The sequence below is a fragment of the Mya arenaria genome, chromosome 12 (assembly GCF_026914265.1).
Source record: "Mya arenaria isolate MELC-2E11 chromosome 12, ASM2691426v1".
In the NCBI taxonomy this organism is placed as follows: domain Eukaryota; kingdom Metazoa; phylum Mollusca; class Bivalvia; order Myida; family Myidae; genus Mya; species Mya arenaria.
This window is the reverse complement of record NC_069133.1, coordinates 67,195,846-67,214,342: the sequence shown is the minus strand read 5'-3', so window position 1 is coordinate 67,214,342 and position 18,497 is coordinate 67,195,846. Positions and strand designations below refer to the sequence as shown.

Here is an 18,497-nt window from a genome sequence, read left to right as displayed (position 1 = left end):
TATATTTCAATTGCAGACGATATGTTTGTTATAAAAACAGCAAAGCTGCAAGAAGAACGTAAAAGCGTGTTATCCGAGAACACAACTTAAACTAAGAGGAAGTTCGTTTGATGTAGGCGTGCAATAAAATACGTTAAAACATTTATATCTGCTTGCGTTGTTTACATTAAAAAAGAATGCATTACTTTTTACAACAAATAAAGTTGGAAGGATGGTAGTATGCAACTCGTCTTAATGGCATGAGTCAGAATAATACGATGGGATTTTCATTTTCATTTACGCACGTCGAAAATGTCTACTTTATTTGCGGTATTTGTCTGTATTGAATACACTTCACCATCCTCATACATGTTTTTAAAACATTATCCGAGAGAAAAGGAGAAAACCTTTTTCCAAAGTCCTTCATTGTTCTTATAGCACCTTACAACTGGCTCATTGTCTCACCAATACCTACAATGCCGTCTATCGAACGAATCAGACTCACATGATAAGTATGTTTTACGCCTTTAGGCAGGTTAACAGATGACTCATAATTATTCATTGTTTTTCTAACAGCCTTCAATTATAAATAATTTTAAACTTCTAATTATATCTATGAAATATTCTTCCATGACTGCGAGTTTTGTTCGAGCTAAATGTAGCGTAATCGAGGTTCAAGTTGTAAAAATAGAAAAATCATCTTTTCATTGAATGACGAGTTCTGAGAGGCTGAAATCCCGCAAACAGAATATATCTCGAGCACTGTCTAAACAGCCACTAAGTTGCAATAGGTACAAAAAATGTCTCACCGTCTAGCATTCACAATATTGCAAAATAAAGTACAGGAATAAGGTCAAAATAAAATACATAGCTTCTGTCGGAACCAATAAAAATATTGAAAATGTACTTGAATATTGCACATAATAATTTACCACCTTATGTAGTTAACTAACAACAGATTGAAAGTTTTGTGACTTTATTCAGTTAATATTGTGTGTGTGTGCGTATGTGTATTTTTGTGTGTGTGTGGGGGGGGGGGGGGGGAGAGAGAGAGCATACATACCATGCTACTATTGGGATCAGGTATCGAGTTCAAGAATCTATTTTTAAAATGTACACAACACGCAGTTATTTTAAGAATTATTGTTACATTGCATGAAAACCAAATCAAAATAAATTATCTTAAACTGAAAGTACATATTAGATAGATTTTTTTTTCTGCTGTTTTTCCGCTCAAATGATATCAGTCAAATTGTTCCCAATATTGTAGCACCCTAGCCATTATTTTGTTACAGCTTATGTGATCAACTGAGATTATCATTCTAAATTTGAATTCAAAGTTTGCCTTGGCTTTGTTAATTGTGATAGCTTCAATACTAATATCATTGGGTTTTACGAAATTAATACTATAGACTAAATAAAAAAGCTGTTTTTGCAAGTCAATTTAGTCACAAATGAATAATTCTTGATCGGACAGTTGTATTAGTCGCGAAAATGCATTGCTACTTTACTGGCTGATCTGATATCAGCTTTGAATGTCTAACAACTATTTCTTAAAATTTCTTGAAATGTCATAAATTAATGAAACATTAACCCGACTTTCAAACACATATCAACAGGTGATATATCTCTCTTCGTATCTTATAATTTTGTTAATAATAATAATGTCCTTTCATGTAAACGCCACAAAGCTTTGAAGACAATATACAGATATTCTAATGTAATGTAAAGAGATACGTGTGAAAAGGACAAGCCAAAATAGTAGTACATTGTGGAATCATAATTATGCGTTTTTTTTGCCAAAAGCCTTCATTACTTACATATAGCAAAACACAAAGTTACCTTAACTAATCTTTGTAGAGTAGATTGTTTCATAGTTGAGTCATTGATGAAAAACCAACGATTTATTACGCCACATGTTTTTATATGCCCAACGGCGCGATCCATGCTGTTCCATTCGATTTGCCTGTTTTTTATGTAATGATGAGACGATGAAAATCTGCATCATCATACAGAACAGAACAGAATATTTAGATCATTATTTCCAAGAAGGTCAAAGAAACACTTTCATCAGATATATTTATATTAGTTCTTACCCCGTTTTCTAGAGTGGGCATGTGTATTTGTTTGTAATTATGTTGTATATGTATATGCTGATTAAAAAGAATATGTTTAAACTATGGTCATTGACAAACCACATTTACATAAAAAGGCGATAATATAAAGCAATAACAAAATAGACGTAATTCATGCAAACTTACATAATGATCGGATATGGAACAAATAATATGGGCTATATAAGGGAACGGTTAAGCATATGGCCTCACTTCTTTATTTTCTTTATCTTTCACAATGTTCTTTCGAATCGGTGTCAATGCCAATGGCATCTAGTTCGTTTTCGCTGTATTATCAAACCGTTTTGGTTTTACAATTTTTAAAGGAGTAAACGTGGTCACGTGATTCGTGATTAATAGCGTTTTTGTCTTGTGGTGGGAGCCTAAAACACGTATTGACCTTTTTGAAAATACCATGCTTCAAAATCAGTTCAGTTCGAAACTATTAAACGTCACATATGGTAAAAAAATGTCTGGCATCCAAGCGTTGCAATCGTAATTGACGAGAAAAAGAACAACAGCTAATAGGAATTTAAATTGCTTCCCGCCCATCCAAACGCACGCAAACAGTAAATTTGAAAGAAAGTAAATAAATTAAGTTGTGTATATTTATTCCCTCTCTAATTATAAAACGTAAACTTTTTATAAACACTGCTTCCTATATTGATTCAGCCTGACAGATTCAGGATGGGAACGCAGAAGGCTTGTTTCCACACGACTCTGCTAGATTAGAGCACTTTTAACATACATTATCAGACATGAACTTTCCATAAATCTTCTTTGAAGGCAAACAACACAATCATGTTTACTAATAATTTAATTGGAAATATGTCTAGCAAAACATGTTGCAATAAAACCTTCACCAACGTAGTTTTACGGCACAAACCAAAAATATTAATCAACCATTTCAACCTTATTTTGCATGATACATAGCGTCACTATTCACAATTATATGTGTTTTGCTTCTGGTGCTAACAATGTCCTCATTTTATTTGCGGACTGAATATGGCATATCCGAATTCTATGTCACAAATAATATTTAAGAATTTTGAAAGTCTGCATTACACAAAATGCGTGCGTACACTGCCAAATATGGATTTTGCTTGTTCTCTCGAAAGGTCAATACGACTATTTGACTTTAACAAGTCTACGTTGTATTACTGGACCTCCCCGTCTTAATATCCCACACGAGTTGGTGTCCTCACACATTTGTTGGCCAATAACAATTTGTCATATTTACTTCAGCTCCATATCATGTAGAGCAGATTTGACAATGAACTTAAACATTCATTTTCGTACAGTGTATTTTGTCGATGTACATGATTTGGATAAGTCGACTATTTTCATAAATCGCTCTGCCCGCCCTCTGCGCATGTGCAAAGTAGCTATTACTGACAGTTTAGGGTGCCGTTTTCTGGAAGCAGTCGAAGCTTACGCCATGGACCCGAATTTGAAAATAGATGCGTAATCAGTGACCAAATCGTTTTGAAATTTATTCAGAGTACAATTAAAATATTTATGTGACAATATTCAAATACAAATCTCATTTACGTTTCTTAAGCGTCATTTTCCGAGTGAGTGGCCTGACGTCATGTTACAGCCCTTTCACAATATTCCGAGTGATTGAGCTCACGTCATGTTACAGCCCTTGCCGAATATTCCGAGTGAGTGACCTGACGTCATGTTACAGCCCTTGCCCAATATTCCGAGTGAGTGGCCTGACGTCATTTTACAGCCCTTGCACAATATTCCGAGTGAGTGGCCTGATGTCATGTTACAGCACTTGCCCAATATTCCGAGTGAGTGGCCTGACGTCATGTTACAGCTCTTGTCCAAAATTCCGAGTGAGTGGCCTGACATCATGTTACAGCCCTTGCCCTTTATTCCGAGTGATTGAGCTGACGTCATGGTTACAGCCGTTGACCACTTTCAGAGTAAGAGAGCCGTCAAGACATGCGTTGATCAATATTTGTATGTGAAACCATCTTAAGAACTATTAAAAAGATTCATATAAATACTTGATTGATGCGAATTCGAATCGTTTACATGATTCGAACACAATTCAAAATAAACAATTTACATGTTGTTTGTTTAATTGGATATTATGTAGAATTCTTTACATTAACATGAAACACAAAACAGACTCTGAAAAAGGGCGTACTAGCACTCTCAACGTATACACGACTTATACGATGTCCTATGCATTTACAACTACACAGGACCCATAATTTTAAACAGTTAAATATATTTGAAACATTAAAAGGGATACGTTTATACTTTTTTGGAAAAGGAACACATAGCACAATTAGGAAACTGAAATGGCATCGCGTAAATGTCAAATACATTAAATCATAAACTTTAAATGAACAAAAAGCTGACTTGTATGTTAATGAAACGCAACACACATTGAGTAATAGATACAGTGGCGGCAGGTTTGAGCAAGATATGGACGCATGATGGAATACACACGTCAATTAACGTTATTAGCAAATGTCCAGCTTTTCGCATGTAGTTTGAAAATAAAATACAAGTACATTTTAAAACGTTAAACCGATAGTTCTTAATTTGCTTTATTTGGTGTTTGAAATTATATTTGTCCATTGTGATGGCAATATCTTTCGAGTATAACATGAAGTGATTTTCGTAAATCAACAGTGAATCAGTCGATTTTAACAGAGGTTGGATCAGTAGGCAAAACATAATATCATACACTAAGCTGGTAAAAGTATTATTAGTATGCATTTACCAAATACATCCGCCGTGTGTCTCCGACATTCCTGGTCAATTTATATTGGTAAATGCATTTTAAATTACCTTAACCATTCATTCCATGATACATTTTGTGTATATATATGATATTTATCAATTTGTCAAAATAAACAACGTACATCTCATATATGTTGAAACAAATTTAAATCTGTATTGCTTTTATTCTTGATTATAACAATAACATATAGAGAGCAATTACATTGTCTTGGTTAAATTGTCATCTAAACACAAACTACTGCACCCAGGTATTTCAGATATCTATTTGGTTTAAACATATTTTATTGAGCAAAATTTATCAACATTTCAATACAAATACATAATCAAATTTCAGGATTGGAACGGTAGAAATAAACTAATAGAGTTCCTTTCCCTGTTATGATAAATTACAATTAGCATTTGAGGCGGATACTAGTGATGGAGTTATAATCATATTAATATACAAGCTCATATTAAATAATGTTTAAAATTTAGGCAATTGAATGATAGACGTTAAATGCAAAAACATTTATTGTAGAACAAAAAACTTTACTCTAAATTAATCAACTGTATTGAGGTAGAAAAAAATATAGTATGAGAAAGAACGAAGAAGAAATGAAGGAGAGGCAAAGTAAAAGATGTGTGAATGTTGGTGGTTTGAGTCGATCACTGGCTTTCAAATCTTTTTGACAAATAAATGAACTGCATCAAACAGAGTATTATTTTGCTCTTCAGTCAGTGTGTCATCACCATATAGTAAGCAACGGAGGGTAACTTCAGTTAGAGATTGAACATATTTTGCCTTTGTTCAGTAAAGAGAGGACAAATAAAGAGATAGTGGTATGTAGTCTCCTGTCTTCCACACATGCAAAATGGTGAGGGAACATAGAGATGGTGATTCAGGGAACTACAATCGTTGCGTAGGCGAGTGTGCAGGACCTGAAGCCGGCGTTTCCCGTAATAAAATATTCTAAATGTTTTGAGCTTATCAGAATAGAGGCATGATTTAAAACCAACGATATTGTTTATAGCTTTGTGTCAACTGGAAGAGAATTCCATGCAGATATTGTAGAAGGAAGGAATGAATTCATAAACAAAGATGTGCGGGCTCGGAAACTAGATATATTGGATGAATTTCTAACTGTTCTTGATGAAGCTTGTCCTACTGTCTGGGGAACCAAAACCGACAAGTAATCTGGCGTAAAACCATTTTTCATTTTGAAGAAGAGAAGAAGTTTGTGTTTCTCGCGTCTAGTACTTAAAGTTTCCCAACCAGATTCAATTTGTAGTAAATGCAGAGAAACAAGTCTAGTACAACCAGTAACCATACGTGCACATTCGTTTTGTATTTTATCCAGTTCGTCTTTTTCGTATTGTGTACAATTATCCCAGATAGCATCTGCATACTCCAAGATAGGCCTAATAAAGGAAAGAAATATTACCCCCAGAGACCGCCTATCAAGTAGATAACGAAGACGTTTCATTATATTAACTCTGGACCAGGCTTTATCTTTGATGTAGTTAATATGAGCATGCCAACTGCAATCATCAGAGAGAAAAATGCCAAGGTGTTTGTGAGATTCAACAGAAGGAATAGCTGTGTCGAACATATTTACTGGTGGGTGAATGGGTTTATTTCTTTAACGAGATATGACCATTGATTCTGATTTTGATGGATTGAACTTAACGAGCCATTTGTCGGCCCAGAGAGATATTTTGTTAATATCATTCAGTAGTTTTAAGGCTGTAGAATGAGGGGAGTCGACAATAACAAAGAGACTCGTATCATCCGCAAAAAGGTTTATATTTGAATCAACATCCTAAACAATATCATTGATGCATACGAGGAACAAAAGAGGACCTAGAATTGATCCCTGTGGGACTTCAGCTTTAATCTCAGATAATGAGGAAGTAGCTCCTGGAATTACAACGCGCTGAGACCTATTTCCTAAGTAATTGGAAAACCAAGACAGTATACGACCAGAAAGTCCTGCTTGTTCAGAACTCTATTTGGTGTCTTTCTTCACAGAAATTCGAATGATCCAAGTGTGACAAATGTTTGCGTCGGCGATTTAGTAGGGGATCTTGTTGAGGATTTTGTAGTTGATGTAGGCGGTGTTGGGGCCCTTTTCTTACACTCCTTCCGGTGTTTTGGTGATATTGGATTTTCACTTGTGTTTGACTGGACGTCACCAATTGGTTTATATGTGTCGTCGGCGGCAGGTATGTCTTCGGGAATGTCTACAGTTGCTAGTTTTTCTCTGGAAATATTTGCTGAGCTACCGCCGTCCGGAGTTGACCCTCTTTTTCTGAATTTCTCATCGGCTCGCTTTTTAAATCTGGTTGTTTCGTTTGATATGTTAGTTTTAATACCAGTAAACGCTTTGTCAGTCTTATGTTTGAACTTGGATGTTTCATCAGTAATGTTTGTTCTTAGGTTAGTGAGACGTGCATCTGTCTTCTGCCTTAACCTGCTTGTTTCATCTTTAATATTGTGTTTCATATCTGATACCTTTTCCCGCGCATTTTTGCTAGCTTGGTTTACCTTATCACCTATCTTCCTTTTTGCCTCGCCCATTTTCTTCTTAGCCCTTTTGGACATACTGTGGAAAAACTCGACCGCGACATTGATACACATAGAAACCAATGACAGACCGACACACATGTATATCGATGAGATAATAAAAAACTTCTGATGTGCAGGTAAAACATCACCGAAGCCAATGGTTGAAAGAGACACAAATACAAAGTAGAATGACTCTATAAATGTCCAGTCCTCCCATATCATGTACATGGTCGCTCCCAGCATGATGTACACAAACAAGATACCGATCGCAATACTGATTGGAAGGTTAAACTCATCGTCCACCTCGTACCCATTTACCACCTTGGAACTACTGCGACTGCGCTGCCCCGCCGCCGCCGCGGCCGCCTCGTCGTCAAGGCTATGGAGGCTCTTTGCCTCCAGGCTATCTGCCTCTCCTGCTTCAACGTGCGCCTGTTCTACGAGGGCTGGTGCGCTGGAGCTTCTTGTCATCTTAAAGTCCGCCTTCGTAACCTGATTGTTTGTCAGAAGTAGTTTGAAATAAGTGTTTTTTTAAATTATAAAATGATGTTCAAACATTTACATATACACAGTTTTTACGATACTAGGAGTAGTGTGAAAATGCGTGCATTTAGTTCAATGCTTTGAACGTTTTAATAAAAACAAACACTACTATAATTGATAGAAAGCATGAAGGGCTACCTGATATTTATGCTGCAGCGAAGAACGGACCTTTCGGAAGTAGCCGGTGTAGTAGTACCTCCTTAAGAAGGCCCACAGGTACTTTAGACCACGAGTGGACACTTTCCCTTGTTCCGCAAGCACCAAAAGCACCAGGGGGATCCCCACACTCGCATACACGATCGTCAACATACGCCCGATACCCGTTACGGGATATATGTTCCCGTAACCTGGAAAACAGTAAAAAAACTGTACAATGTAACGAACTTACAAATTACCTACCAGTGTACACATTGAAGAGTAGGGCATACATCGTAGTACATGATCACCAACACACACAAAACCACCCAGTAAAAGCTAGGTAGAAGTTATGTAACCCAAAAATGTAACTATGTGATCAATACCAATCACATTTACCTTGTTCATCGTGTTAAGTATCTCTAGTAGATCTTAACCGAAAATGTAAAAATGTGATAATTACTAATCCCATGAGCCTTGTTCATCGTGTTAATGTATGTCTAGTAGATCGTACCCAAAAATGTAACTATGTGATCAATACCAATCACATTAACCTTGTTCATCGTGTTATGTATCTCTAGTAGATCTTAACCGAAAATTAATGATTAATAATGTGCTAAATACCAATCACACAAATCTTGTTCATCGTGTTTATGTATCACTATTCCGCGCAGTCGAACACATTTAAAATGGTATTCAACTGAGGCAAAACTGATGCGTCAGTCTAAAAATAATTCATAATCTAATAATATTTTCAAACAAACTTATAAACTCAATTATAATCAATTATTTTAAGTTAAATAAAAGTGAAATAGATACAAACATCGGACAATTTCGGCCATGTCTAGGAAACATGTGTATTGTGTGCCAAATAGAATATCAAACACCATTCATCTTTAAATACTCATGGCAAAATTCCAGCAAGTCATACGATTGTTTCTTTTTTTTAATAAAAAAAAGATATATTCGAAAAAAGTAGTGTTTTGTTTTTATTTAAAAAAAAAAGGAAAACGTGATATTTCTTCTCACGCAAAACCTTCGGCACTTTCAGTATTAAAAAATGACACACACATTACAAATTACAATTAACAGTTATGACATCACCAAACCGGGTATGAGTAAAATATTAAGATTTTGTTAAAAGTAAAGTATTTATTTTGCATTTCTTACTGGAAATTATCGCAGTATTCTTTCTAATCTTATCTTAAACGGAATTAAAATGATCGGATATATATATTCTGTTTTCTATTCTTCTAGGTACTACATTTCTGCAGTGAATATAGCGCGGAAAATAACATTGCTTTGTCAGTTTGTGGTATTCGGCTTGCCATCGGCGCAGGTAAAACATATTTTTTTTTATCTGAGGAAAAACAACATGTGATAAAAAGGATCTGACATTCCTCATCGTTTAATATAAAATTGCTAAAAATAGGTTAGGAATCACGCAAAATGCTCGCTTACTAACTATTTTCAACAACTCGTTGAAAAAAAATATATAAAATATGGTAACAGTTTTACATTTGTATTAAGTACAACGGGCATCGAGTATTGCAGCTCGCTTTTATTTATTTTGATTCTTATTTTAAATACATAATTATTACACCAAATGACAAAATAATAACCTTTAGATTTAGGTAGACACCTTTTTTGATAAGCGGAAAGTGCGCAAACGTGACTTCAAATATATTTAGGCCTTACTAAAAGTGTTTCATTGTTAAAGTGCTTATCAATATGTAAAGCTAAACAAGAGAGACAAACTTATGTTTCAACAGACGGACTGACTTGTTATCTCGCTCAATGCCTGCACCTTTTATAGGAAAACAGTGCAGATATATTATTTGGAAAGTACTGGTTCTAAAATGTCCCGAGTGTTTGAAAAAGCTCTGTGTATAAAACTTGTGCTTTTATGTGCAAAAAGCTGTGCATGCCACGTTTCTATAATATGAGCAAATTTCTGAAACGGTATTAACACAAATTAAAGGGAGAAGTGTTATAAATTGAGGATTGATCGCATTTGATCTTGCGTTTATGCTGTATGAACTCTGCACAGCACACGAGAATATTCCATACAGTAGAATTTTATAATAAATAACAATATTTCGAATCAATGTTTGATAAACAATTCGTTTATATCATGAACATTTTTGTGAATTACGAACATGGTGAAAAGAAGACAAGACAGCACAACTCTAATGCGATCTAATCATTAAAAATACAGGGAATACAATAGCACTAACTCTACCATTTATAATTTTGGCGATTGTTTTTACTTACCTGTGTTTAATGGAAATACCAGAACTGATCACATTATATTTCCACTCATGCTATACCCTTTTTATAATTTTCCGAAACTTAAAAAACTAAAAAAGTTATTTCCCAAGTAAAGTTCCTTAAATCGTATTTATAGTGAATGTGTTATTCATAAAAAAACACGAACATCTATCGTTTTCCATAAAGAGTTCAAAAATAAATTATAGATATAATATATAATATGTGGGACTCTTGTTATACAAAGCATGCATGTTAAAATCTAGCTTTATTGAAAATAAATCGATAGGCATGGGAGAGTTCTTGAAAACTGCATTTGAACTCCATTTGTACAAATACTGTAGAAATAAATTTTGTCTGTCATTTATTACCTTACGAATCATAACAAAGCTGATGCCTTTCAAAATGTTCATATTAGTAGACAATACATGCATACAAACATGTATTTGATAGGTTAATTAATATCATTGTTTAGTATAGGAAAATTTAATCGGAGTCTTTCATGCGTTAGTTTGTAAGAAAAAGGGAGGGAGATAAGGCGTGTGCTTTTTATGTTATATCATTTTTGTTAAACGAAAGCCATCATTCGCTATGACTATAGGGATATGACACATAAAATATTGATAACCCCCCCCCCCCATAACTTTACATAATTCGATAGTCATTATTATCATTTCTCCCCAAAAATATCCAAATTTGCATACGAATGGAAAATAAAAAATCATATAATTGGTATAACCCTAACAACACCCTGCCTTGTCTGAGAAAGAACATATAAAAATATTGGATATAGAGCTGGTGTTCTGCATCTCTAATCATAATCAGGGTAAACGGCATCAAGCTATAAGATTTCAAAGTAAATATTATACCGCTTAGATAAAGCTTAGTTTGATTTCTGTAAAACTGATAGGTTTGGATTTCTACTGCACAATAAAAGACGCATGTTTTGAACGTGTTGTGGTGCTTGACAAAAAGTTTATTTCTTTCGCAGTTTAGACTTCAAATTCTGTATAGTATATATATATATATATATATATATTTATTATGGTGCATTCCATAATATCTCAGGTGACTAGCTTAGCAATTATTGAGTGCTTGATAGAAAAGTATTGATGCAAACATGGTCATTACATTTTCGTGTACACTTGGAACGCGATGACACCGTTATCTAATTGCCTATTTCAAACATCAAACACTTTTTCACTAACCCGTTTGGACGTTCAGAGATGAGAAGAATCCCGTTTTAAACGTCTATTGTTCTAGACTAGTACGGGACGTTTGAAATAGATTATAAAAAAAAGCACTCATATTAAACCATGTAACTGTAAAAAAACACGCATTAAATGCATTAAAAGAGGCTTTATTCGTAAAATAAAATATATTCAGGTCAACAAAGCTTCTAATGACACAGAGTCTGACACACAACACTATTTCATTGTGAGTTATGGGTGCCCTTCATATATATATATATATATATATATATATATATATATATATATATATATATATATATATATATATATATATATCATTATGTTTTGACAGGATGGAATAAAAAACCTAAAACTTAAAATTGTTCGTTGGATACTGTCTTTTCGTGTACGGAGCTATTATGAAATCAAATATCATGGTTATATAGCATGTTTGTAAATGTTTTGATCATTTCAGACGTAATATGTTTTACCCGGAATCTCAATAAGAATTACAATTTGTAAGGATTTGCCATATAAAACATCGTTAAAACGTCGGCTCAAAACTATTTGGACTAGTGACCGTATGTATAGTTGAAGATGCTGTTTCTAAATATAGACGAACAAATAATGCATTGGAGGCATGTATCTGTCCTTTTGTTCTTGATATCGATATGCAAGGTTTTAGGAAAGTACAAGGCGAGAGATATATTTTTCTATAAAAACATGCACTCTTATTACCTATGGTGGTATAGACTGTCCATACGAAGAACAGGCTGTCCCAGTACGTCCATACCTCTACTGTGGAGTCCGTGGTCACATCATTCTTAATCGCCTCCCGGATCGACGATTCATAGTCCACCAAGAGATTGGTTGTGACCGCCCTGAACTTGTTCACGCCTTGGACCTGATTCACTGACTGCAGTAATTGAGTAATTAGATTTTTTCTAATATCCGTAATATTGGATTTGTACTTTTGTTCATGATATGATTCCACGGCCATAAATATGGCGGCGCCGAGCGCGGTGTATGCTATAAGAATAATGATAAGCCCAACCAGGGATCGTGCCGCCTTGTACACGGTTTGGGCGACTCTTTTTGTCTTTCCAAGACATCCCTCGGGCTGGTCCAGCTTTTCCGAAGAAACCGTGACGTCAGTGGCCAATGTGTCCGTACTGCCGGCAGCTGACACCGACAAATGACCGTCATCCGCGTCCATCGACCCTTCCAGTTTGTACAGGAGACGGATGTCCTCTGGAAATATATTTCAGTTATTCTAGTAGAAGCATAAACACCTCGAACTTGTAAGAAATGTTCACTTTTAATCCACTGAGAAATATTTGCCCTGCACCGTCTTTATAGTTATAAAATATTTATGTAAAATTAACAACAAAGTTAAACCACCAATCAACAGGAACGCACCAGATAATGGTCTGGTCTTTAGAATCACAACAGAACCTAACAGAATCAATTCTTGATAATAAAATCATAAAATAATAATGCAAACGAAATATTTTGTATGAGTTAGAAATGTAATAGGATTTAATTTCACTGGAAATTCATTGACAGTGTGCATTTTGGTTTGAAGGATTTTGATTCTTTTTATAAGCTATGAAATATGGAAACAACAGATCAGCACACGTACATTACAGGTAGTAACTTATGATTTGTACTCTAATGTTTTCATGTAAATATGAAATATAAAACGCGATACTATGCTTGTTGGAAATCACATACGCCTTATTACCTTATATTTGTAAAATGAAATTTAAAGAAATGGAAATTATAATGTAGAAAACCTCAAGATGGTATATCAAAGATAGTTCATCAACAAAACTATCTTTGATATACTCTCTATTAGATAAGAGTTTTATTCCGATCATGTAACTAGACAAGAACTTTGAGTATAAACAACATGAGCCATTCTTAATGAGCGAGTGATGGCTGCATGGTGATGTGTATCATGGAAACAGGCTAAAAAAACCTCGAAGAATTTTCACCATTGGTTTTAAGTAAGTTCGAAATGTTTATAGCGTTTTAATGCCAGAAAATGTCTGGCCATATTAGTGTCTGCATGTTTTCCCTTCAATTTACGTAATTGCCTTTTCATTTTGATGTGGAAAGAGATTAGTATAAAAAAGTTAAAACAAAACACAAATGCCTCAAACACAAGAAAATCCCAAACCAGATGGCACACTTGGGCAAGTACATAGTTCTGCTTAACCTTTAAAACGTTGAAGTACGAATATTGCTAGGACTTACTTTTATGTTCTCATTACTTACAAACAGAAAGATGTTCTCTAAAACCCCAGGACAATAATACATCGACTGCGGGATCTACACATGAAGAAACATTCTTAATTATGAAACATTTGGAGATCGCAACACTGCTTGGACACATAAACACATTTCAGGTTTAATATTTTAAGTTATTTCAAAAGTCCGAAAATGAGGACGAATTGAACATGGAAAATACAATGATGTGAGTTCAGGCTTGGCACCGTACCTTATTGCTCAATTAACCAATTAAGTCCAGATTGCGACCTTGTCCGCACTACATAACAATAAGACGGACGTGCACAAAAGTACGTCACTACTTATATTTTCGTGGAACAAATATTGTCTGACTCATAACGGCTTGATTGGTGTTAGTATATATTAATAACTTGTAACAGCAGTGGTTTCGTTTGCCTCACAATGGCAAGAACTAAACAGTAAGTGTCCAGAACTACCAACACTTTCACGTCTATTCTCATACATTCATTTGCCAAGAACAGTTTGAATCCTGCCAAAACAGGGCTATGTATATAAACTTGACATTTTAAAGATAAAACAAAACTCACGTGTTTCATGTGGCAGACATTTCCGCAGGAAAAGCAACTACATTTGTTTCTACATAATAAATGCAATGTAGTAAATGCAACCTTAATTACCGAAAAAGATTTTACTGTAAGCTTAATATAAAGAAATTTAATCACTTATTCCGTTGGCAAACTTTCAAACTTCGTCTAGGCGTAAACGCTTTGATAAGCATTTAAACTTGCATGAATTGTAAAACTATCACAGAACATTACACTGTATTGGTTTTGATTTTAAATATTCTTAATATATAAATGGGAATGACGGACAGGCAAACATTTGGCGTTAGAGGCCTCAACATCAAAATACAAGTCAACACCACCGTAACTTACATCACACACATTATTGAAATTAATTTAAACCCATATCACCTGTGCATTGAAACAATTAAGCATTACTAGGATGAATGAGGGTATAAATACAACCTGGACGAGCTAAAACGGACCATGCACTTGTTGTGATAAAACGGAACTAGTGTAAAAAATAACGAGTGAGGGTTTAATGCATGTAAGAATGTTTTTTTTTCGTACATTTAAGCGACCTAGCTGCAACTTTGAATATAATTGAACAATTTTATTGATTATATGAGAGCAATCGTGAAGAATGTGCAAAAGAGCCGAAAGTAAAATTTGTCAATTAGCTTACAAAAATATATGAGTACAATATTGTCTTAGTTAATTAACATTGCTGATACAACTTTCGAAAATTATGCTTTTGATGATTATCCGTTTTGTCACAAACCACCAGCTCGTTTTCATAATAAAGATGTTGTTTAGCGATGGGTTAATATAATTAATTCTACACTTACCACATGTATCTATACCTTTCACACATATTATCTCCGAATGGTTTTGTATAACTTTGAAATCTAAAAATCTTCAACACGTTAAAAGTACTCGATAATGCTTTGGAGGATGATACTTTACGCCGGTAATTTGACACGCCAAGTTAAGATCTCAGATTACTTAGCAATATTGAGGCAGAATAAACAGAACACTATTAAAATCAATACTAAGGCTTCTAGCACAGCAGGTATGATCTGTACTTTCTTATAAGACTATTTTACTGGCACACGCCTGAACGACTAAGTGTTATCGCCATACCAGCTAAAGGATTTTGTGACATAACGGAAACAAACAAAAAATTGTTTTACCAGATTAGTATATATCCAGTTGATTGTAAAAGCAAAATAGTGTAATGTTTATCCTTTCTTCAAAACACGTGTTATATATTTGCCATCCGATGCTTATCTGCATTACTCATGCTGGTTCCGTCCAGATCGTTGAACGGTGTTGGCATGCTCAGCCGTATTCTCCTAGTCACAGCGCTACCCTGGGAAGTCCCGAAGAAATAAATACTTTCGTACCGAACATTACTATGCTTGTCATTAGTTCTTCGCTGAAGCCAAATAAGAGAAACAAATCAGATAGACTTGTCAATGAAGCCTCTTACATTTCTCATCTGTGTAAAACAATCCCAGATTGAAACGAATTTCTCATCTACGGCTTAATCATTATGGCTTCAGTAAAAGTAGTGAAGGTTTATAAACGTATTTGCAAATGAACTGTGAATAATTTTACATCAAGAAAATATCTTCTTCGTAAGCTTGTTAATTTAGTTGAAACTGTTTTATATTATGTTTCATTTTGAAACAATACGTGAAAAACGACAAGTTATAACAACATTTATTTCTCCCTTTAGTAAGATGTGACACCAGAATGTGGTCTTGTTTCGTGTGTGTGAGTGTGTGTGTGCGTGTGCGTGTGCGTGTGTGCGTGTGCGTGTTTGTGATGTGGGGGATGGTGGACCAGAATGTCCGGAGAAAACACTCCTGTGTCCGGCATATTCACTAATCAAACTCTTATTCTAGTTAAACTGTCTCCATATTAATTTATTCCATTAGCGCGTTATCGTTGTATTTTGCTTATAACAGAATAATTATGCATTATTAATTATTTATGATGATATTATCGCCATGATGGTATCATATTTTACTGAATTATTTCTTATGTTAGTTTTGCTGGCACACATGGGTTTATTGAAGGAGGCTTGAACTATATTTTATATGTGAGAGTTCAAAATGTGTTTATACTACTACAGATAATATTAAGATAATTAATATGCGGTTAGTCGTCTGAGAAATACATCAATGGAATGACCCGCCACCCCCATAATCTACTTATTTCAAACGAACATTAGAAAGTCATTTAATTAGGAGTGAAGTTAATTATGGAAAATATTGGAAGTTTCATATACATCAAACGACGCATATACAGGGCTCATATAGCAGGTATCTCGTGCGTTGATTTTATTCTGCTTCATTCAAACACTTGAATGTCATCTGAATGTGTTCGAATGTGTCAAGGTGTTCATTATTCACTTTAGTGTAATATTCTTATAGTATACGGGTAAAAGCAAACCTACTACATATAAATCTCTTCTGAGGACAAAGTTACATTTCCACTGTCAATTACTTTTTAACTCTTATTGGAATACGGTCTTCTTGAAAATCTTATACATTCATCAATCATAAAGCATCCAAGGGTTTAACATAAAACCCTTATTTTAAATACATATGTAAATATCCGTTAACACACAAATTATATAACAACTATACACAGCTTTATGCGCCCTAAAGGACAATACAATATTGCTGAAGAATTAGTGCATGCAACTAGTTTTCTAATGAACCATGTAAAATCAATGTACCATCAATCAGCATGAAAGTAGCAACCCGATAGTATCCATGTTTTTACAAGATTCTACTAGAGCTCTTGGATAAAACATTAGCTGACACGAGAAAAACAGGTAAGTGTCTAACCACTAGACCACGGGTTTGCCGCTAAAGGTGATGAACACTTGTAACTGGCAAGAGCAAGTCACTTCTCACTGATTTGTTGACCCCCATACCTTGTGTACACAACTAAGATCAGTAAATAGACCAGTTGCGAAGAAGCCATTTGGCACCAACGTCCTTTAATGTACTTTGTTTGCAACTATGCTGTATTTCGCTTTATCTCATTATCGTACGAGCGACAGTTTACCACCAAGCTAGACAGTCTCTGGGGTTCCGTACGTGTTTAATGTTTTGAATACGATCGAAAGATCGGAGCAAAAATGTTTGCATGTTTCTCTCGGGCCCGAGGTAAGGGCATTATCATATATGATATATAAACTGCAAAAGTCAGTCAAATGGGCTCGAAATTTCTAAACAAAAGGTGAAACACATGTTTCATTAAGCCCTGCCGTATGTTCATACAGTGAAATTATTTCTAGAACATAAGTTTATGACCGGAATAAAATCCCCTTTTTTAATCATTGTCAGCAAATATGTGATAACAATATTTTGTCTGAATGGATGGAATATTATCATTACTCTCTGCAGAACTTACTGACGTCCCACAATGTTTTCGTATTGCGGATCATCAGCATATTAAACTATTTGGTAAGTACGTGGTCATTTAAGTCCGAACCCCATGTTTTGACTCTTTAATGTTTATTTTGTTTTTTTTTATTGTCAATTTATATTGGATAAAACAAACGTCAACACTGAACATAACACTTCTATGTCAATTGAACATAGTATTTATTATCTATTTGATCAGCGGCTTCGTCAATGTCGTCACTAGTTTCATCGACGTAAAATACAATTAAATACAATTAACGGCAATAGAATGTCACTTGATCTATAAATAGCATAATTGTTCTACTTTTCGGTTGATGAAATGATCATCCTACACTACTTTGCACATACCAGATCTGCTCCAAAAATTGACTGATCATTCTCTTTGCTTAATTACCAAGAAGGCTAAATTAACACAGAGCCTGAATTCAAACTGTTTTGCTGTAATTATATTAAATTATATTCATCAGCTGGTCTTTTTCTTTTATTCATATGTTTAGTGTTTGTTGGAACAGTAGCAAATGAACATGCTTGTCTTATTACAAGGGATGCAAACGAATGACAAAATTGATATTCGAATTTTTGGTAAATATTTCGATCGAATATTCGAATTTTTGATAACCAAAATACAACTTTTAGAAGTTGTAATACACTATTATTATCATTCGCTTAAGTAATAACAAAGGCATTTTAAT

At 34.5% G+C, this 18,497-nt stretch overlaps 1 protein-coding gene across 1 annotated transcript; it reads right to left on the bottom strand.

Annotated features, from left to right (window-relative positions):
• Positions 1–6,705: 6,705 nt before the first annotated feature.
• LOC128210334 (TWiK family of potassium channels protein 18-like) lies at positions 6,706–15,590 on the bottom strand. The gene is made up of 5 exons (XM_052914617.1): positions 15,553–15,590; positions 15,208–15,267; positions 12,282–12,794; positions 8,086–8,294; positions 6,706–7,896 (listed from the first exon to the last, which is right to left on the bottom strand). Exons 3-5 carry the CDS (start codon positions 12,757–12,759, stop codon positions 6,862–6,864), a joined length of 1,722 nt encoding a protein of 573 aa, XP_052770577.1. The 5' UTR covers positions 12,760–12,794; positions 15,208–15,267; positions 15,553–15,590; the 3' UTR covers positions 6,706–6,861.
• Positions 15,591–18,497: the final 2,907 nt, after the last annotated feature.

What these genes read in the sequence shown, in the direction of transcription:
- LOC128210334 (XM_052914617.1), bottom strand. Translation starts at nt 12,759, where the DNA reads ATGGACGCGGATGACGGTCATTTGTCGGTGTCAGCTGCCGGCAGTACG. An exon ending in GACAGTCTATACCACCATAG is followed by an intron (nt 8,295 to 12,281) that starts GTAATAAGAGTG and finishes ACTGTTTTCCAG; the next exon opens with GTTACGGGAACATATATCCC. An exon ending in CGCTGCAGCATAAATATCAG is followed by an intron (nt 7,897 to 8,085) that starts GTAGCCCTTCAT and finishes ACAAACAATCAG; the next exon opens with GTTACGAAGGCGGACTTTAA.